Source organism: Plecotus auritus (assembly GCF_963455305.1).
Source record: "Plecotus auritus genome assembly, chromosome: 3".
Taxonomy (NCBI): Eukaryota; Metazoa; Chordata; class Mammalia; order Chiroptera; family Vespertilionidae; genus Plecotus; species Plecotus auritus.
In genome coordinates this window covers 22813152-22836535 of record NC_137772.1, presented here as the reverse complement: position 1 = coordinate 22836535, position 23384 = coordinate 22813152, and the positions used below count along the sequence as shown (strand labels likewise).

The window sequence follows — 23384 nt, the reverse complement described above, 5'->3', positions numbered from 1 at the left end:
CCAAAAACTTCCCCCACCCGGTGAAAGAAATAGACTTACAAGTCCAGGAAGCGCAGAGAACCCCAAACAAAAGGAATCCAAAGAGGACCACACCAAGACACATCATAATTAAAATGCCAAGAGCAAAAGACAAAGAGAGAATCTTAAAAACAACAAGAGAAAAACAGTTAGTTACCTACAAGGGAGCACCCATACGATTGTCAGCTGATTTCTCAACAGAAACTATGCAGGCCAGAAGGGAGTGGCAAGAAATATTCAAAGTGATGAATAGCAAGAACCTACAACCAAGATTATTCTACCCAGCAAAGCTATCATTCAGAATTGAAGGGCAGATAATGAGCTCCACAGATAAGAAAAAGCTAGAGTTCATCATGGCCAAACCAGTATTATATGAAATGCTGAAAGGTATTCTTTAATAAGAGGAAGAAGAAGCAAAAGGTAAAGATAAAAATTATGAACAACGAATACATGTCTATCAACAAGTGAATCTAAAAATCAAGTGAATAAAAAATCTAATGAACAGAATAAACTGATGAATATAATAGAATCAGGGGCATCGAAAGGGAGTGGACTGACAATTCTCAGGGGGAAAGGAGTGTGGGAGGTGCTGGAAGAGACTGGACAAAAATCGTACACCTATGGATGAGGATAGTGGGGGGAGATAAGGGCAGAGGGTGGGGTGGGAACCAGGTGGAGGGGAGCTATGGGGGAAAAAAGGAGGAACAATTGTAATAATCTGAACAATAAAGATTTATTAAATTTTAAAAAAAGAAAATAGAATGTAGAGCACTAATCTCAAAGTCAAATAAAGAGAAAATAAAATGACACATTTTTTTAAAAAAGGTAAAATAGTAGTAGTAATAATACTGATTGAAAATAAAGATGTAATAATTAAAACGGTAAAATCAAGTGAAGAAAAAAGAAAAAAAATAGTTTCTTAAGTAAAAGATGAAAAAAATAACAAAATAAAAATAAAAAAATAAAAATAAAATGTGCAGTAGTAAAGGTCATTCACTTCCTTTATTGTTCTGTTTGGCACGCCTGTTTCCCAGTCAGGACAGTATTGCAGTTCCCTGCGTTCCTCTGCTCCTCAGTGTTGTAAGCCAGTCCTGATTTTTAAGCAGGCATTGTGTCTTACTCTCTTGTATTCCTTTATTTGTGATTACACAAGAGTCAATTTGTGATTCAACCCCTGGGTGGTAGTGTTTCTGGATTGACCTCCAGGACTATAGGTCCTCTCTAGCTTGTGCTTAGATCCTGCTTTTCCTGTGGCACTCAATACCGGTTTGTGGGAGTGGGCTGCCCCAGAGCTGGTTCTCTGACGGTCACTCCTGCTCCGATCCCCAGGTTCCAGAAAAAGAACTTTCCCCTGCAGTCTACTAGGGTGTCCCCAACTGGGTGATCCCATGCACTGGGCTCAGCAATCACAAGCAAGGATTTAAAAAGGAGAAAGTGCAAGTGTGCGAACTCCAGGGCTGTGAGCAAGTCTGCGCAGTCCTTTCTCTCCTCCCGCCCCTCCGCCCCCAACTGTGTCCAAGCAGCCGGCACACTTTTAAAATTTTTAGGTTGTCCTTCTGCGTCAGATCAAAATGGGTTGCTTTTTAGAGATCCCCTCTGTTAGCAGCTCTGAGGAACCCCTTCACCATTCCCGGATCACGCCAGCCCCAACAGCCACGGATTTTTCTAGGCGTAGACTTCCCCCGGTCCTCCAGCTCCCACAGTGCACACGTTTCTCTGTCCTGCCGGGACCAGAGACCTCACCTTATCCCAGGCGAAATCTGACCTTTCTGTGGTGGAGTGTAGAGCTCCTCTGAATCCACGTGTTTGCGCAAATTGGGGACCAGTGCTCTGGGGTTTGCAGTTGTTTGGTGGGTGCCGCAGTTGTAGCACTAGCCTTCTAATTTTCCCTCCCAACTGCCCTCCCTCTTCATCCATTTGCATCTTCTCCCCCAATTTGAGAAAAATTAGGCACAGTATGACAATATTATGTTTTTGGGGAAAAAAATAAAGAATGTAATTTCCTACCAGGAAAAAAAGAGGAGGATAAAGAAATGGTCTGTTATCAGTTTCTCTCCATCATATATATATATATATATATATATATATATATATATATATATATATCCTATCTAATAAAAGAGTAATATGCAAATTGACCGTCACTCCAAGACACAAGATGGCTGCCCCCATGTGGACACAAGATGACCATCACAAGATGGCCTGCAGGGGAGGGCAGTTGTGGGCAGTTAGGGGTGACCAGGCCAGCAGAGAAGGGCAGTTGGGGGTTACCAGGCTGGCAAGGGAGGGCAGTTGGGGGGGACCAGGCCTGCAAGGGACGGCGGTTGTGGGTGATCAGGCCAGCAGGGAGGGCAGTTAGTGGTGACTGTGCCAGCAGAGGAGGGCAGTTGGGGGAGACAGGCCAGTAGGGGAGGACAGTTGGGGGGGACCAGGACAGCAGGGGAGGACAGTTGGTGGGGGACCTAGGCCTGCAGGGAGTGCAGTTGGGCGGGACCAGGTTTGCAGGGGAGGGCAGTTGGTGGTGGTGGGGGAACCAGGCCTGCAGGTAAGGGCATTTAGGGGGGGGACCAGGCCTGCAGGGGAGGACAGTTGGTGGGGACCAGGCCTGCAGGGGAGGACAGTTGAGGGGGGAGCAGGCTTGTAGGGGAGGGCAGTTAGGAGTGACCAGGCCATCAGGGGAGGGCACTTGGGGGCGACCAGGCCTGCAGGGGAGGACAGTTAGGGGTGACCAGACTGGCAGGGGAGGGCAGTTAGGAGCAATCGGGCTGGCCAGAGAGCAGTTAGGCATCAATCAGGCTGGCAGGGGAGTGGTTAGGGGGTGATCAGGCTAGCAGGCAGAAGCGGTTAGGGGCAATCAGGCAGAGGCAGGTGAGCGGTTTGGAGCCAGCAGTCCTGGATTGTGAGAGGGATGTCCAACCGCTCGTTTAGGCCTGCCTAAACGGGCAGTTGGACATCCCTCAAGGGGTCCCAGATTGGAGAGGGTGCAGGCTGGGCTGAGGGACAACCCCCCTGCCCCCGCATGAATTTTGTGCACTAGGCCTCTAATATATAGAAGGACAGCCTAAAATATATATATTCTATAAAACAGATATTGCTATATTTGCCTACCCATAAATGATAGCCTTAAGGATCAACTGAGTCAATATATGTGAAAGTCTGTGTAAATTTTAAAGTGATAATTTAAATTTAGCATTTGTATTATGTGTATTCACAGCAATTTTGTAAATATTCATCCAAGTTACAATTGCTTCCCAGGTATCTACTATATTCCCAGGTGCATTTGCATCATCTGCTAAGAGGGGTGGGACAGGATTCTGAAAAGTACAATTTGCATTTCCTGTCCAGAAGGAAATCACCTTGAGAAAATATGACATACAGTCATGAAAAGTTAAATACAAGAGGAAGAAAACAAGAAAACAACCAACAACAAAAAGTTCAAAGCAATGGAAGCGCTTTGAGAGATGGAGAGAATGTTGTCCTTATTTGAGGAGTCCACTCCCATTAAAGTAGTTACTTCTGAGACAGAGAGATGAGTGTCAGCTGGGATGGCCCTGGAAGAAGTCAAGGACTGGCTGGGTTTAAACAGATCCTCCAAGGCTGTGTAAAGTAAGGTAGATGGAGGAGCCCAAGGACATTCCAAGCAAGGAGAAATGAAGAGGACACAGAGACAGGGCTGTAAGGAACACAGTCAGAGTGGAGTGTGTGGAGCTGTTTAGCAGAGTACATAGAAAAAGTAAAGGGGAGGCAAGACCAGCAGCTAACAATCTCACTAATCTCATCTGGGGCCTCAACCCTTGCTTTGAAAAGTGCCCCTCTTATCTGTGGGGCATACATTCTAAGACCTTCAGTAGATGCCTGAAACTGCAAATAGTCCCAAACTATATATACACTATGTTTTTTTCCTATATATACATGCCTATGATAAAGTTAAATTTATAAATTAGACACCGTAAGAGCTTAACAATAACTACTAATAAAATAGAATAGTTATAACAATGTACTGTGATAAAAGTTATGTAAATGTGGTCTCTCTCTCAAAATGTCTTAACTGTCCTGTACTCACTCTCTTATTGTGATGATGTGATCTGATACAATATCTATGTGATGAGATAGTGTGAGGTACTCAGATTGCCACATAATTGGAAAGGTAAAAATTATTTATCTGGAATTTTCCATTTATTATTTTTAAACCCTCGTTGACCATGAGCAACTGAAACAATGAAAACTAAAATAGCGGATAAGGGGGGCCGCTGTAACTCTCTCTTCCATGTTTCACCCCCTCCAGGAATATAAAACAGGAAGAAAAAGGAAAATAAATACAAATCAGGAACTTTAGATATTTTCTACCCTTCCCTTCCTCAGTAAGGAACTAGAGCTTCTTAGATATGGATGTGGTAAAAGTTAGCACATTAATAAAATTTACTTATGGACCAGTATTAATGACGATGGTATTTGGGCTGTAGACATTCACTTTTTAAATAACTTGTATTAACCTCATTTCCCATCTCTCTTACGATCGCAAATTTTTTAGCAGAAATGTTTTTAGAGAAGTAATTTACTGGCACTTAATTACTAGTATTTAAGCAATTCAATATTCTCTTTTCTTAAGAGTCCATTAGGTTTCTATTACAATATTATACATTCGAATGAAATGTGGCTTTCTGCAAAGGTCCTCATTGTCAGTCTCCTCAAGGCAAAGTTTATCTGGACTATTAGACATTCTCTTGTCTTTGGCTACACCAAATTAGATTAATTATTTATACCTGAGGTCCGCTGCTTCAGAACGTGGGCGCCTCACTTAACATTTCCCCAGTGAATTATTAAGAGTCTTAGTTTTTAAATAAAATCCTCATTTCATAGTCTGTTTGACTGAGGTTAAACACAATAGTCTAGCAATTCTTGTATTAAACAGTTCAATGTCATAAGATTCTCTCCTGGGTTTCATGCCAATGAACACATTTGAAACAAAGGAATCTTTCATCAAGAATACCCTCCCAGGGAAGAAGGGCAAAAGACGTCTGACCTGCAAACTGTCTGGCATCGGTCTGGGCGGAATTATTAAAACAAGTCATTGATAGCATGCAGACTGTACTGTTTATATATCAGGGATAAATTAGATGAAAAGGGCCTTAGGAGCGCTCTAGTCTCCTTCCTTATTTTCCAGAGAAAGAAACACAGATTACTATCCCACACATGGCCTTTATCTCATAGTGACTTGCTTGTTCCAATGGCCACCTTTACATATTGGTCAAAGGCATCCTGAGGTAGTAAGACATGGCACAGGCACTGTAATGGGCAGGATCCTTCATTGCACACAAGAAACTCTGCTCTGGACAATTTCTGCAGGAAAGGACTTTATTGAAAATGAGTGCGCCAAACCTCCAGGAAGGCCAAAGAGCCAGGCCTGGCTTTCAAGCAGCCAGAAACAATGTCCAACGACACTGTAGGGAAGGCGACAGACGCTTAGCAACACCCTTGCAGTTTAAGAAACCCAACCTGGCTCACAACTATGAAACTTAGGACAGGTGCACGTTCTTTCTGCTGCCACCAAGAGCTGGCATCTCCACACCGCCCTCTCCAGAGGAGGTCTCCACACAAACACCGCCTTCCACTGCTCACTTCTCCATCCCATCGTGTGCGAGAACACCTGACTAGTGTGGCTGAACCATGAAAATGATGAGAAAAGCATTTTTTGGCTTTTACCTGAGGGAGGTATGATTTACAAAGAAATTACCCACACATCAGGAATCATGACAACAACAACATCCACCAAGTCTACCAAGATTAATAGAGCCTCTTAAAAAACAAAACACACACACTTTGATTTTCACAAGGACATCTAGAAGGGAAATTACCTCCTTCCCCTAAACTCTGCATCCTCTTCCCCAATACTTTGGCTTCTAACACTCATATGGCTCTGGTACACTTTATAAAATAGAAAATACATCCTTTCATTCCACTTCTGGACCCCCCTCCCCCACCCCCTGTTACACAAGCATTCTGACCTAGTGATCCGGCAATGACAAAACTCAGGTGGTGGCCAGCAGAGAGAACCTTCTCCTTACCCACACTGCATTGCTCCAGGTCCATGATCTTTCTGAGTTTCCTAATTCCAGCTCAGTCTTGACTTCTTGATGAGATAAAAACAAGAATAGTGTCTGGCGTGTGGTAGCTCAAGGCTAGAGTGTCAGTTTCTTAGCTCTGGGGCCTTAGTTCTCAGACACAGAAGTGTTTTGAGGAGCTGTTTACCTTGATGTGAGCAGAATTAGCCTTAGACACTAAGCCTTTATGGCAAGTTTTATTGTCCAAGGCAAATATAACCTGTTAAGATTTACAGGCTTTATTAACAGCAATAACCATTTTACAGCCAACATCAGTAAATCAGGGTTTATTGAGAACTCTACAATTTTAATCTGTGGAAAACCATTAAAACGTCAGATTTTCATTGGACATAATTTCTAACTTTTATGAAAGATAGATTTTCCATTTAATTGGGGAGTATAAAATAGTGCAGTGTGGGATAATGAATTGTTTTGAAAGGAGCAAATTGGTTTTAGCTAAACAACAAGTGTTAAATCCTAAAGTTGCTATCTTTAGTTAGAACTGCCCCAAGGTCAAGGTTAAAAGTACATGTAGCGGCAAATATGTTCCAGTACATCTAGCAATAGGATGAGCTCACAGAATTTAGAAAGGCTTGAATTATTATCCATTCACATCCCAGGTATTTTGGAGAAAGAGTGTGACCTATTATTTCATCCAAACCAGTATCTAAATGAGTCTGGTGAGACTCTTCAAGTTCATGCACCATTTTTCCAAAGCGTTTTTACTAACAATACTACCATTTATAAGACTCTTTAATGCCACAAGTAAGGTGAATAAACATTGATAGTCACAAGCTTCTGTCAATAACCATTTATTTCTTACCATGTGCTAGATTATAAGAGAGGGAAACAGAAAGCTTTTTGGTGAGTGTCTTTGTCCTTTGATGAAATTGAAGGACAAGAACAGAGGGCCCTGGCTGGAGAGGCAGAGCTCATGGGCAGCCCAGGGTAAGGAGGGATGGTCTTAGCAGCATCCTATTCTTCACGGGGCTGAAGACATATTAGATATTGTGAGAGTTTAGTTTTAATTTGTTCCCCAACCATAAGCGAGCCCTGCATCTTTTTTTTTTTTTTTTTTTTTTTTTGAGAATCAAGGATTCATGAAACTTTAGAAGAGAAGGAAGAACACAAATCACAGTAATCTCTACTATTTATTTAGTATTAGAAATTGTGCTAAATGTTTTGCATATTCTTGAGATTGTTTTCTCTTTGACTCACAGCAATCCTAGAAGAAAACTATTGCGATTTTCAGATGAGGAATCTGACGTCCAGAGTGGCTAGTAAACTGCTAGTATTTCTCAGTGCTAGTCAGGGTTTAACCCTGGGCCTGTTTGACTCCAAATTTCATACTTTCCCCCCATTGTGTCACATTAACAATCCTCAGTTCCATTTCTACCTCACTGATGTACACCAGGAAAGAGAACCCTGCAATAGACATTACTATACATTTATCAGAATATATCTGTAGCCCTTCATGACAATGAGGTATGTCTGGGCTGTGACTGAATGAAGGAAAATTGTAATAAGGGAATATTACCCTCAGTCCTCTCACCTTCCCTTTTATATGCCCCCTTTTCTGCTCCTCCAGGCCCACATGTCTATAACTGTAGACATCCTATACTTCTCTCTCCTAGGATAACAGCAAGCCCCAGCTCTTGCCCCCCTCAACTCCAAAAGCCTCTACTCTCAGTACTCTAGTCTGAGTTTTATCATGAGATTATCTATTTCCAATAAAGAAACAGAATTTACAGCAGGTTTAGGATTAGCATAGTAGTGAGAAGAGATTTTAATCCAAAACCCTCTAATCCTAAGGGTGGACTGCCAGGTATTATAGCAAACATATATGCTATCATTGGCCTATGGCTCCCAAGCTTCAAAAAGGCTCAGGAAAGGAACTAAACCCACAGTCTCATTAAAAAAACACACACCAAAAACAAAAAACAAAAAACAAAAACAAAACATAACACCCAAAAAACAAAACACTCACACACACACAACAGAAACTATTAGAGAAAGGAATGATTGGAACTTTAAGGTTAGATTGGCTTCCTAGTGATCTGAGAGCTTGAACAAGTCCCTGTAAAGTGGGTGTGAAAACACGCATAGTTTTCTAGAATCTCATAGCAGTCTTTTGCAAATTAAATTACATAAAGAAACCACTTAACATAGTACCTGGCACTTGGGGGCATTCCATAAATGGTAGCTCTTTCTATTCTTATATAAACCACCTTCTCTGGTCACATAGATGAGTTAATTGCCAAAAAGTTCTGTCTTACAGTAAGAAGACCATTGTGTATGTCTTGTGAAAACAAGACTTGGACTTGCCCCCAACGTGCCTTTCAATGTCCCAAGTAGGAGACCTCCTATGCCACTGCAGGACAAATCCAACAGCCCTGCCAGCCACAACCCTTTCCAGTGATGGCTCCTCAGCCCACCCCCCCTACTGGAGGTGGGCAGTGGGGAGGGTGGAGCATGGACTGCTCAGGGAAGATGCATGATACTATTTCACAGTGACAGTTACATAACCGATCCATTTCCAAGCACAGTTTCCAATTATTACCATTCCCAAGAGTCATTCACTGCGGGTTCCTCACACAACTGTGAAGACAGGATGCACAGGATACACTTTTCAGGAGCTGCAGACCACCAGACAGGCCTTGGCAGACATCTCCACCCAGGAGACCCCCAGCTGTGGAAGGTTATGCACGTTTGCACTTTCCTTCCCCATCCTTCTCTTCCTCAGCTCTCCACTCTCATTCTGCCTTCCCTTCCACAACAACACAGATGGTGGTAATAACTACTGCACGAGCTACTGCTGAGACAAGGAGCTGTAAATACTGGTGCGCAGATATAGGTAGTATCAGCTCATAAACAAGTGAAATTCCAAATAACTCAAGTGTTGGGAGCGGGGACGCTTGCCTGCATTAAGATGATGCTATAAATGCTTGCTAGGGCCCCACAATAGCCCATTCCACAGTGTGGTTGAAACACCTCTATATCCATCTATAATATAAAATATAGGAAGCAGAACTTTTCCTCTGCTCCCAGCTCAGAATTTGTGTTTTAAACCACCCTCTAGCCCCAGTTGCTCCTCAGAATCAGAATAGCCCTCTTTAATTTTAGCCAGCCTGACTTGAAAATTTATTCCTAAAACTCATACATGATTAACATGAAAGAGTGATGTGATGTCAAAGGGAGGATGGGAAGTGCGCTGAGGTGAACAGTGCCCCCTGCAATTTCACGTCCACACGGAACCTGTGCATGTGACCTGATCTGGAAATAAGGTCTTTACAGATGGACTGAGACCTAGAATAGTAACATGAGGCCATAGTGAATCAGGGTTGGCCCTTAGCCAGTGACTTGTGTCCTTATAAGAAGAGAGAAATTCAGCCCAGCCCGAATGGCTCAGGGGTTGAGAGTCAACCTATGAACCAGGAGGTCATGGTTCAATACCCAGTCAGGACACATGCCAGGTTGCAGGTTGGATCCCCAGTGTGGGGCGTGCAGGAGGCAGCTGATTAATGATTCTCTCTCATAATTGATGTTTCTATTTCTCTTTCCCTCTCCCTTTCTCCCTGAAATGAATAAAAATATATTTAAAAAAGAAGAAGAGAGATATTCAGACACACCACATGAGTAGAGTACCATGTGAAGACAGAGGTACAGACTGGAGTGCTGTGTCTTCACTGAGGGACACCACGTACCACCGAAAATCCCTGAAGCTAAGAGAGAGGCATGGACAAATTGTCTGCCAGAGCCCACAGGAAGAACCAATCCTGCCTCCATCCTGATTTCTGACTTCTGGCGTCCAGAACTGTGAGAGAATACATTTTTTATTGTGTTAGGTTATCTAGTTTGTAGTAATTTGTCACAGCAGCCCTAGGTAACTAATAGAGAAAGTGAATCCCTACAGTTTGGAAATTTGTCAGGAGGGTAGGTACCAGAAAAGAAATTACACTTTCTTTTGGATACGTCTGTACTGCGTCCTGTCTCCCCTGTTTAACCTCTCTCCCAAACATTTTGCCAGTGACACTGGTTTGTGTGGCCACTGGAAGTGTTTACATCCTGCTCTGCTCCTGTGGTGACAGCTGAAAAGCACCCTCAGAAGCTAATGAAGATGGAAAATGAATTGAGTGAAGAGGCAGAACTCATTTGCCTTCAAGAACAGAGGCAAGAAGTGTGGAGGGATGTGCAAAGAGCTGTTTCCAAGCTTCAATCAGGTAAAGCCTTGCCCCAGTGGTTGAACAGATAGGAATGCTGCTTCCCAGAGGTCAGCCCATGTCCCCACAGGAACCCCCTCTTCTAAACACAGCCCTGAAGAGCCCTGAAGTCCCGGAATTCCTAATCTCCTGCAGCCTCTGGAAAGCTGAGAGAGAGAGAGAGAGAGAGAGAGAGAGAGAGAGAAAGAGAGAGAGAGAGAGAGAGATGTGGGTAGGGGTGTGTGTATGCATGCACTCATGGATGCATTTACACACCAAAGTATAGTTTCCCTTCTCATGATTATCTTACCAGATTGCACATCCTTTATACTTCTCTCCTTTGTCCTCTCTCTTTTACTCATTGATTTTATTAGTTATGTCTTCAAAGAGCAGGTGGAGGATGTTTTACTCACTTGCTAATACCAGAATGGGAGAAAAACAACGCCAGTCTAATGGGTTTTGTTTGAGGTAGGCCCTCGTATAACCTCAAATATTCATCAATAGAGAAAACTAGTTTTCATTCACAGCCAACAATCATTTACTGAGCCCCTGGATCTAAAAGCAGTCTCTTATTTTCTGGAGATACAGCAATAGAAAAATAAAGGAAAATGTCCCTCAGGAACCTTATATTCTAGTGGAGTAGACAGACAATAAGCAGAGTAAATACAGTAGAATGTTTATGATAAGAGCTAATGAGAAATTATAAAGCAGAGAAGGGAGCTTGAAAGTATATGCAGGGGGTGGGTTAGTGACACTTTCAGTCAAGTGTCCAGAGCAGGCCTCACTGAGCAGGTGATATTTGAGCAAGCCTAAAGGGAGGGATGAAGCAATTTATTAGCTGCAGAAGAATGTTCTAGCAGAGGGGCCATCATGTGTAAAGGCCCTGGGGTACAAGCATGACTGGCACACCTGAGGAGGAGTGAGGAGGCCAGTGTGGTTATAGGGAGGTCACATGAAGAGTAGCAGAAGATGGGGTCAGAGAGAACAGCAGGCCAGATTACGTTAGGCCAGGTAAGGCACAAGGAGAACAGAGACTTTTACCCTGAGAGCTTCGAGGAGCTCTTTAAAGATTTTAAACACAGCCCTTAAATGGCTGCTAGACCTTTGGTAGGTCATTGATCTGAGCATCAGTTTTCTTGCCTTTCAAATTCAAAGGCTGTGCCAGGTAAACATCAAAGTTCTCTTCCAGCTGTAAAAATTGATTCCTAGACATGTGAGAATGTTAGGTTTCCACAGACGGGGAGCTAATAAAACGTGACCTTCCTCCCCGTTTCTCTGCCAAATTTGACAGCGGCGACCTGGCTGAGGCTTGGAAGGAAGCCTGGCTGTTCGCGCAGCCAGTGTGACATGGGCGAGACATTTTTATGCATGAGCGTTTGGGAACGTGGGTTGTGAGAGATGGGTAGTGACTGGATTGAACTGCTGATGCCCAAATTAGACTCCCTGGAGCGCTTAGGGTGTCCCTTAAATGAGGCTGACACGTTCACCTGTGCACCGAACGCCCTGCTGCCTAGCACCTGCTCAGGAACAAGGTGGTGGCAAAGAAAAAAATAATCGAATATCTTTCTCTTTCACATTAAATAAAAATCTAAAAAAAAAAAAATTAAGCCCTTTCCTTTCTAATCATTTCATATCATGCCTGGAATATTCGCTTTAATTTTCAAGTCTGTTTGCTTCATTTCTCTGAACCATTAGAACCTTGACTACTGTCCGCCCAGCACACTTTCTGTCTACATAGGCCAGTGTGTGTGTCTTTTCATTCCCCTTTATGTTTTCTGCTCCTTTGTCTGCTCAACTATGAAATCCCACAACAACTTTAGCTAAAACGTGAAGCAGAGGCTCCTTTTGTTTTCTTTTGTTTATTTGACTTTTTAAAATACCTCTTCTTCTCAGTGAATAAGCCAGAGCTCGAAGGACAGTTCCCCAGCTTCCTAGAGAAAAGCCACAGTGTGCAAGGCTCCACTCAGGCCCATGTTTATAAACTTGCAGGTCTACTAAGCATTCCTGGTATTTCTGACGCGCCAGCCTCCGCCAACACTGCCTTAGTAACTGTATTACTAGCCTCTCAGAACATCTTTAACAGCGACTGGAAGGTTCAGGAAGCCTTCCTGTTATCATAGCGTCCTATTACTGACAATTATATTCTAAGAATATGGCAGAAAGGCTAGAAAACATGCAAAAAATAAAATCCTCACTGAGAAGAAAGAATAACAGATCGCAGACATGTGGCTTCAGCCCCTTTTACATCATGTCAGCACAGTGCCCGACACCTAACGAAGGCTCACTGATGTTCCAGGAGCCAGTGAAGAATGAGCACACGCAAACACCACTGAACGTGGACACTCCTTCCCTGGACACTCACTCACACGGTCTTGCTGGTTAGAGCTCAGATCGGTCCATAAACTATGTGCACATCAGTGTGCCAAGGTGACTGGCAGAGGACACAGAGGGTGCCACCTACATGATCTGAGGCCACCAAAGCAAGAACACAGACCAAATCCTACCCAGGCTGCCTAGCAAGAGCTCAGTGTCAACAAGAAAGTAGACGAGAGGCAATTTCCTCTTCCAACTTATTGCCTTCATTATTTCTTCACCACCTTTACCATTTGGGTTCAGAGGGCAAGGATGCCAGACACAGGCTTTCACTCCACATGGATGTGCACACAGGACTCCACCCTCCCTCTTGGGAACAGGCCTGTCCCAGGTGTCTCTCACCTCGGCAGCAGGGACTCCCTCCGGCGGCCGGCAGTGCAGCACAATCATGCCTTCAATGGGAACCTCCCTTCCCTGCGGATCTTGTTCGAAGTTCTTCCGTAAATCTGCAAAGAAGTGGGAGATATAGGACACTTAGCTCCAGGGCCAGAATTACTCACATTTGCTCCAAATACAGTAAAAACATGAGCTTACTGTCACGACCTAGATACACACAAAAAAACTCATTGTTTCAGGAGTTTCAGAATGCGAGAATCATTTCCCCAAATATGCACAAGCACATTTAAAATAAACCTTAACAAAACTGTGCTTAATGCTTGATATTGATAAGAGGATAAAAGATTTACTGGGGAGCCGGAAAAACAAAACTCATTTCATGAGTCTTTGCCGGCATTATCTGCTTAGCAACAGATGAAACACTTGGCCCAATAAATTGCCATCCACAGCTATTATGCAGCTGAGATGTGTGTGATATTTTTTTTATTAACTAAAGAATACATTATTAATCTATAACCTCTGGCATTTCCTTAACCCTCTAAGGGGCTCTAGAAGATGATAATAGAGTGAGATTACCTATTAGTCTTTTATTTGTAACCAGGGAGAAGGGGCCACATTGAACCACAATAAAATCTATAATCCAGCCAACCAAACACATAATTAAAAATGCAGTGCCCTCTATTCAAACACAGTGCTGGGTATCTGTGTAGTGCCCTTCACGGAGGGCTCCAGGCACTTTGCAAACAAGTGGCACTGTTAACCTTTTACACGTGGAAGGGAGATGCATGGAGAGGTTCACTGGCTGGCCAGCGGTCACAGAGAGCATCAATGCCAGTGAGAAATTCACCACGCTTCCGGACATGCGGGCTGACTGCGCACCAGCAAAGCTTTCTCAGGGAAAAGGATGCCTGGGCAGTTCAGAAAGAGCTTCATTTGCATGGCTTTCCACTTGAGCGGATGCTTCATGAACAACAGGGGGACTTGACCTTTGCTTCCATTGAGGTGTCATAACAACACTTGAATAGTTTTACAGCACCAGCTGAATTCTTGCAGTCACTTGAAAGCCTGGCATTGGAGTGCACAGACAGTTTTACAAGTCCTCCTCCATGTAAATGATCCCCCTCCCGCCCTGACAATGTATTTTTTCTTCAATTGAGTATCTCAAATTACAGGCTGTGGATTTATTGATTTAATTTTCTCCAGTGCTTACAATAACATGAAATATGTTCCCTGTAAAGAGCAGAGCTCCAGAATCAGTTACATCTTTATAAATTTTATAAATACATTAAACTTGCTTTTAGCAAGTCAAAAACACTCGATGAATAACAAGCACAGCAATCCATGTATTCACTTGCTTTTGAATTTTACTCTTAATGTTTTCCCTCCCAGAGGCAACTGATGTCTTCTGTCAGTGGTGCTGTATATTCCGAGATCTGTATGAGTGTACAGGAGGCAAAAGATCCTCTAAAAGGCTTGTATTGCAGGCAAATGGCAGAACCCATCTTCTTATTTCTCTGTTGTTCCCAAATGGTAAGGCCAGGGTCCTTCTGTTGGAGATCCATATATTGTCACAGCCTTTATGATTCAGAATTTCTGATTTTAAGTGTGATGAAGGTCACATAACTGATGACAAAACTGTGAATGAAGGGATTGTGCATAAACTCCAGATTTTAAAAAATCTCATGTTTCCTTTACAATCTTACCACAAACTCTCCTTTGCTCTCCCAACAAGAGGTCTTTGAGTCAAAAATCCCTTTTCCACATGACTCATTTATTTATCAGAAATATATAGAAATTAGTCTAAATTAGAGAGAGTGAGTGACTAACACAAGACATCAGTTTGCTAATGGAAAGGGTTGTGTTTTTGTGACGAATTTTGTTTGCTGTGTTTGTCACTTTTTTCTTCTCTTTGATTGCATAATTTCTTAAAGGAAGTCTTGCTCAGTGGTGCTAAATAAAGATTGCAGGTTGACAACACCAGGTAATCTGTAATCAACCCGATGAAGCACAGAAAACCAATTGTTCAATAAATAGATAATTACTAGTAAATACTATCTAATAAAAGAGTAATATGCAAATTGACTGTACCTCCACTATACCCACAAGCCACACCCACCAGCCAATCAGGAGGGAATATGCAAATAAACCCAACCAAGATGGCTGCAGCCACAGAGAGCAGGAGGGAAGCTTGGGTTTCCCTGGCAATGGAGGAAGCCAAGCTTTCCACCTGCCCTTGCCCACCCAGGCTTCCACTCAATGCTACAAAGTTTCAATTATAGAAGATAAATCCCAACAGAAATGGCGGCAGCCACGGAGCTGGAAAGAGCAGGAGGCTAGGGTTGCCCACGGTGATGGAGGAAGCCAAGCTTCTGCAGCCCTGGCCTGCTTTGGCCTCTGCTTAAGGCTACAAAGTTTCAATTGTAGAAGATACATAAATCCCAGATTCCAGGACCTCTGCTTGGGTCGCCGGGGGGCATGGCCGGCCTGCAAACCACCACAGGCCCCTCACCCAGGCTGCCCCACACCCCAAGGGAACCCCCACCCTGATCCGGGACACCCTTCAGGGCAAACCAGCTGGCCCCCACTCATGCACCAGGCCTCTATCCTATCTAATAAAAGAGTAATATGCAGATTGACCATCACTCCAACACACAAGATCTCTGCCCCCATGTGGTCAAAGATGGCTGCCCCATGTGGACACAAGATGGTGACCACAAGATGGCCAGCAGGGGAGGGCAGTTGGGAGGAACCAGGCCTGCAAGGGAGGGCAGTTGTGAGCGATCAGGCTAGCAAGGGAGGGCGGTTGGGAGGGACAAAGCCTGCAAGAGAGGGCAGTTGGGGGCGATCAAGCCTGCAGGGGAGGGCAGTTAGGAGTGACCTGGCCAGCAGAGGAGGGAAGTTAGGGGTGACCGGGTCTGCAGGGAAGAGCAGTTGGGAGGGACCCAGGCCTGCAGGGGAGAGCAGTTGGGGGGAACCAGGACTGCAGGGAGGGCAGTTAGGGGTGACCAGGCCTGCTGGGGAGGGCAGTTAGGGGTGACCAGGCCTGCAGGGGAAGGCAGTTAGGGGCAAACAGGCTGGCAGGTGAGCAGTTAGGCATCAATCAGGCTGGCAGGGGAGTGGTCAGGGAGTGATCAGGCTGGCAGGCAGAAGCGGTTAGGGGCAATCAGGAAGGCAAGCAGGCGAGCAGTTGGGAGCCAGCAGTCCTGGATTGCGAGAGGGATGTCCGACTGCCCATTTAGGCCCAATCCTACTGGGATCGGGCCTAAATGGGCAGTCGGACATCCCTCGAGGGGTCCCAGATTGGAGAGGGTGCAGGCTGGGCTGAGGGACACTCCCCCTCCCCTGTGCACGAATTTCGTGCACCAGGCCTATAGTATGTATATGAAAAGGAAAGCCCTGTATTGACACTGGGATATAAGAAAGGGTATTATCTATAAACGAGAAACTTTGAGACCTTTCTAGTAGATCCCATACAACCAAGATCATTTAAAGAAAGGATGTACCCAACTTCTTGCTCTTCCCAATTGACTTTTGAAATAACTGGAAGAGTTCCAACAAGAAGCATATCAACACCTCTCAATGTGGAGATTCAAAGATTAAATGGAGTAGGGGGTTAGAGAACAACTGGGGTGTCATATATCTGGTCCAGCTCCTAACAGGCAGCCATTCAGGAACCAGATATCACACCAAGTGAAAATCCCAAGTACCATGAAGGCCTGGCTTGCACCTAACACCGGTGGCAGGGACACTGACATTCTGGACTCCTAAAGAGGGCAAATCCACCAAACAAATTTCCGCTAGATACGAAATATAATACAAATTATGGAAATAAACTCTTAGACTCAGAGGTAAATGCTTACAAGCCTCCTCCTAATTGGCTTCTGAATTGGCAAACTAAAGACTTTTATCACCTATCTTAGTTCCAAGGCTTGAAAGATTCAGATGGGAACTTATGCAACTTCTATTAGTATGGGAGACATCCCCAGCCGCATGCAAAGGATTATAATGAAATGAAGAAGACATCCCGGCCAGTGTGGCTCAGTGGTTGAGCATTGACCTATGAACCAGGAAGTCAGGGTTCAATTCCCAGTCAGGGCACATCTCTGGGTTTAGGGCTGGATCTCCAGTGGGCGGCGTGCAGGAGGCAGCTGAGTAATGATTCTCTCTCATCATTGGTGTTTCTATTTCTCTATTTCTCTTCCTTCCTCTCTGAAATAAAAATATATTTAAAAAAATGAAGGAGACAATTCATAGAACTGAAATTAAATGGCTTCCTCTTAAGATACAAAACAAGAGACATTTTAGGTAATTTGTAATTTAAGTTCTTTAAAGTTAAAAGGAAATAGCAACTGAGAATCTAGAATAGGGAGTTATAAATAGGATAACATCTGATATCAAGGAAATTGACACTATGCAGGAAAAAATATATACAATCAAAACTGCTGAATTAGTAATATATCTGTCATAGAGGCGGTAAACAGCATGCTGAATATTGCAGAAATCTGAACTAATGACACAGAAAACAGGTGTAAAACATAGCACAACAGTTGTTTTAACAGAAAATATTAATGTAAATAATCGGAGAAATAAAAAGGTCCAAGGGGAACTGTGGGAAGCAGGTCCCCCCAGAAGCGGTGGGCGATGCAGGATCAAAGGGTGAGGTTGGGGTTATAGCATTTTGAAGCTTAGAGAGATATCAAATGTCTAAGGAGGGGACGGTGAGTACTGGTGCCTCAGGACTTAAGGAGTCGCGACACAGACCTCCGAAGAAGGATTGCTCACCAAACTAGTGCTGGCATCTCAAGGGGGCATCATTAAGCTGGTTCTGCAAGCATATAGAAAAAAAAAAAAGCTGGAAATAAGAATCAACTGGCACTTACTTCCTAGATGAAGAAATTCTGCTAGGATAATTCTGACAGGGAAAAAAAATGTGCAGGAAGAAGTATCCTTGCCTCCCTCTTCCTGTGGCCAGTCTCCTCTGGTGCTACTATTGGTGGATCTGGCCAGGGAGTCCCAGCCCAAGTGTCACAAATTATGGACCAGTGGTTAGAGAGATGGGAGGCAATAGCTTCAGAACCAAGAAATTCCAGTTTAGGAAATTCCCTCTATTACAGCTCTTATAATTGCTTACCCCGTTTTCCCCCCTCAGTAGATCTGGTTCTATGAAAGTGGGTTTATATCCGAAATGCTCCCCCTTAAATCTCCAGTGCCTATTGAACATCAGGTACAGGGCAGTTCCTTAACAAATACATGCTGAATATGTAAGCTAAGAGAAAAATAGCACAATGTTAACGATGAAGAAAAGATGAAATAATTAACAAGAGATAATGCTGAGATAGGGAAATACAATTGAATATAATAGGAATGTTAGAAGACAATAAGCTGAAAGAAATGATAACCAATACAATCATAATAATTATTCCTTGAGCTAAAAAAAAAAGACTTGTGTTTTCAAAAGAGGTCATTGGATACATGGCAAAATCATTTCAAAAAGAAAAAAAGATACTAGATATGTCATAGTTGAAAATTTGAATTTTGACATAAGTAAGGAAATTTTAAATAATTATTTTACAAGTTTATTTGTAGTAAATAAGCAGAAGTAACTAAAACTTTCATGAATAGGAAGAATTAACATTGTTAAAATTTCCATGCTACCCAAAGCCATGTATAGATTCAATGCAATCTCTATCAAAATTTCAATTTTTCACAGAAATTTTAAAAAATCCTAAAATTCACATGGAACCCCCAAAAGACCCTGAGGAGCAAAAGCAATCTTGAGAAAAAACAAAGCTGAAAGCTTCACATTTCCTGATTTCAAATTTTATTACAAAGGTTTAGTAATCAAAAGAATATGGTACCGCATAGAAACAATATAGACCAATGAAACAGAATTAAGAGTCCAGAAATTAACCATCAAATATACAACCAAGTAATATTTGACAAGGAAACCAAGTATATTAAATAAGGAAAGGGTTGTCTCTTTAATAAATTATGCTGGAAAAGCTGGATATTCATATGCAAAACAATGAAATTGGGCCCCTAGCTTACACCATTCATAAAAATTAACTCAAAATGAATTAAATGCTTAACTGTCAGAACTAAGACCATAAAGCTCATAGAAGAAAACATAGGGGAAAAGCTCTTTGACATTGGTTTTGGTACGGAAAGCATGAGGAACAAAAGCACAAGTAAAGAGGTATGACTATATCAAACTAAAACGTTTCTGTGCAGCAAAAGGAAGGACCAACGAAGTGAAAAGGCAACCTACAAAATGGAAGAAAGTATTTGCAAACTATATGTCTGATAAAAGGTTAATATCCAAAATATATAAGAAACACATTCAACTCAATAGGCAAAATACAAATAATCTGGGGGGCTGGGGGAGAAAAGGGCAAAGGACTGACTAGACATTTTACCAAAGAAGGCATACAAATGACCAATCGGTACATGGAAAGGTGCTCAACATCAGTAATCATCAGAGAAATGCAAATCAAATCCACAGTTAGATACCACTTCACTCCTGTTAGAATGTCTATTACCCAAAAGACAAGAGATAAGTGCTGGTGAGGATGAAGAGCACAAAGAACTCTTATGCGTTTTTGGTGGAAATATAAGTTGGTGCAGTCACTTTGAAAAACAGTATGAAAGTTTCTTAAAAGTTTAAAATAGAGCAACCATAGGATCCAGCAATCCCATTTCTGAATATGTACCTGAAGGAAATAAAATTGCTACAATAAAGAGATACCTGCACCTCTATGTTGAGGCATTATTTACAGACATGGAAACAACCTAAGTGTCCATAGATGGATGAAAATGTCACACACACATGCACACATGCGCACACACACACGAATATTACTCAGTGCTATTTGCCACACATAGATGAACCTTAAGGGCATTTGCTAGGTGAAATAAGTCAGAGAAAGGCAAATATTGTATGATCTCATGTATGTGTGGAAGCTGAAAAAGCCGAATTACTAGAAACAAGTAGTAAGTTGGTGGCTACCAGGGGCTGGGAGGTGTGAGAAATGAAAGATGTTGGTCCAGTTATAAGATAAATAAGTTGTGGGGACCTAACATACAGCATGGTGACTATACTTAATAATACTGTATTAAATACTTGAAAGTTACTAAAAGAGTAATTTTTTTTTTTTTTTTACTCCTCATCCCAGGATAAATTTTTATTTATTTTAGAGAGAGGAAAGGGAAGGGAGGGATCAAGGGAGAGAGAAGAGGGGTAGAAAGAGAGAGAGAGAGAGAGAAAGAGAGAGAGAGAGAGAGAGCAAGCAATGTGAGAGATACATTGATAGGTTGCCTCCCCTACAAGCCTGACCAGGGATCAAACCTATAACCTGGGTATATGCCCTGACTGGGAATCGAACCCACATCCTTTTTTGGTGTATGGGACGATGCTCCAACCAAACAGAGCCACCAGGCCAGGGCCAAGAGAGTAAATTTTAAATGTTCTCACTAAAAAAAAAAAAGGAAGTATGTGATGTTATGGTTATGTTAACTAACCTCATTGTGGTAATCATTTCACAATATAAACATATACCAAATCACCATATTGCATACTTTAAAGTTACCTAGTATATAATGTTATGTGTCAAATATATCTCAATATATTTTTTTAAAAAGTAACTGACAATGAAAAAATAATCAGGCTATGACTAGAACTTTTCCCTAGAACTCTGATGTATACCAGAGTATAATTAATCAAATCTGGTTTTGTTTTTTAGGAAAAAAAAAACACAGGTACTAATTTTTTATTCCCAAACAAACTATTATTCATGAGCAAACTGACAATAGTTTCAGACATGATTGAACCAAGCGATTTTAATCAGCCTCATACCCTTCCTGAAAACATTATCTTTTTAAATAAAACAAATAATGAAAAGACATGCAAAACAATGAATTAAGTAATTGGAAGTTGGGTTGTTTTTTTTTAAATATATTTTATTGATATTTTACAGAGAGAGGAAGGGAGAGAGGGATAGAGAGCTAGAAACATCGATGAGAGAGAAACATCGATCAGCTGCCTCCTGCACACCTCCCACTGGGGATGTGCCCGCAACCAAGGTACATGCCCTTGACCGGAATCGAACCCAGGACCCTTCAGTCCACAGGCTGACGCTCTATCCACTGAGCCAACCGGTTTCGGCAGGAAGTTGGGTTTTTATAAAATCTGGCAGTGGGCAATTAAAACCACATAAGTATAAATTGAAATACTTTTTGTAATATATAAAACTAGAGGCCTGGTGCACGAAATTCGTGCACTGGGGAGGGTGTCCCTCAGCCCAGCCTGCACCCTCTCCAATCTGGGACATTCCTCTCACAATCCGGGACCACTGGCTCCTAACCATTTGCCTGCCTGCCTGATTGCCCTCTAACTGCTCCCTTGTCGGCCTGATTGACACCTAACTGCTCCTCTGCTGGCCTGATTGCCCCCAACTACCCTCCCCTGCTGGCCTGTTCACCCCAAGGCTTTTATTAGTATAGATATGACCCTTCACAGAAAACTTTACTAACCCTGCTTTACAATAAGGGCTTGACGATTGAATCATTGGGACCAAACACCAAGATTTCCTTTCTTTGAATAGTGGAGGGAATAATTATCTTGTCTTTAAGTTGCCTTGAAATTAAAATGAGATAATGACTTAGAAAAGTATAAAAGCACCATATAAAGACAACTGTCTTTTTCATGTACTGAAAAGACAATAAAGTGGTAAAATGAAAAACACTATTTTTATTTCCCTCTTCCTTCCTTTACAGCCTTTATTTAAACTTTGAAATTTATAAAAATTTCACTCCAATTTTCATTTCTTTACGTTCAATATTATTTTGTATTGGTTTCAGGTTTTATATTAGTTACAGAATAGTGGTTAGACAATCATATACTTTACAAAGTGTTCCCCGATATTTCCAGTACCCACCCGGCATCATACCATCATTACAACACTATTGACTATATTCCCTATTTAAGTGACAATGGGTTTACAGGTTCCTTCCAGTCTTTCTTTTGTGTTGTTCGCCTTTCCTTTTCTTTCTCACTTCTTCCCTCATTTTCCTTATATAGTATCTCAATTGGCCATCAAAGCTCAGTGAAGGAGGCACTGGGACACGCTTAATCCATTTTACAGACCAGGACACTGCGGCCAATTCCAGTTGGCTGTGGAACTTGACTCAGCCTGCAGGGAGGCCTCACAGCTGCGCTCTCTGTCTTTCCAAAGGGGCAGCCGCCAGGCAAACAACAAACCTTCCCATCAGGCTTCCAAGCCTCTTTCTCAAGCCCCTCTTCATTGTGGACGCTCCACATTCTTTCCTCTCCCCAGTCCCCTGCCCCCGTTCTTTACTGTCCCCCGCTTCTCTGGAGCAGGTGGAAGGCTTCGCACTCACCGCCTAGGCATGCTCTGCCGTGGGGCAGGGAGGCGCGGGCTTGCTTTTGGGTCAAGGCGGGAGCAGGAGTTGCCGCCTCTGAAGTGTGAAGGCCGCCTGGGCGAGGCCAGCTAGCACTGGGAGCTTCTCTGAATCATGTCAGTTCAGTACCCTGCAGTGCGGCACCCCTCCACTGAGGTGGCACCGCCCCTCAATCCCCGCCTCAGGCCTGCGGGTCCTTGTCCCTCCGCCCGGGTGTCCTTCCATGCCCCTTGATCCCTGGCCGGGCCCACCCGCGTCTTGGGGCCACTGCAGAACCTCTCTCTCTGCAGGCGAGGCAGATCCCTGCCCGCTGGTCCCCTGCCCCAGCCCGAGCCCCCTCTGGTGCACCCCGCCTCGCCAGGTTTTTGCCTTTGATCTATGGCATTGGTGACAGCACACTCCTAGCAAGCCTGGTACCCAGAAGGGCACAGGGTCAGTTCTTTGCCCAGAATGTTAGAGGTTGCAGTAGCATTTGCAGATGTCGCCCAGAGCCTGCTATTGAAGGCAGCACCTGTGTGGGGTGTCCTCATAGAGGGATGGTGAGGTGCTGCTCAGCGCCCCGCCTCCTGGCCAGCTGCTTTGCCAAAGCTGTGGCACTCGCCCTGGAGCCGCCCCTCAGGCAGCCCCGCAGTGGGGCCTCGCGCCTCTCCTTCCACATTCGGCCTTCATCCATCCCTCTCTCCTGCAGTGCTTGGGCTCCAGGCCCGAAAGAAAAGAACCAAGACCAAGAAGGACAAAGCCCAAAGGAAGTGAGTCTTGAACCCCCACATCCCATTCTCTGGATTTCCTCCCGCACCTCCTCTCTGTGTCACATCTTGAACTGGCACCCTGTGGCCCAGCCACATGGCCACCGGCAGCCTGGTAGTGTCGGTCTCCACGAAGCTGTGAATCTGTGGCCAGAGGCCCGGTCTGGGTCTCAGCAACCCCATGCCTGCGATGT

The 23384-nt window shown here is 43.5% G+C and overlaps 1 protein-coding gene across 9 annotated transcripts in view; it reads right to left on the bottom strand.

Moving 5' to 3' along the window:
- Positions 1–23384, bottom strand: part of UNC5D (unc-5 netrin receptor D) — a 629157-nt gene that overhangs the window by 275320 nt on the left and 330453 nt on the right. For all 9 annotated transcript variants that reach the window (XM_080659992.1, XM_080659990.1, XM_080659987.1 and 6 more), the window contains exon 4: positions 13034–13137. In XM_080659992.1, the coding sequence (XP_080516118.1) occupies positions 13034–13137 (104 nt within the window). The remainder of the gene's footprint in view (positions 1–13033; positions 13138–23384) is intronic.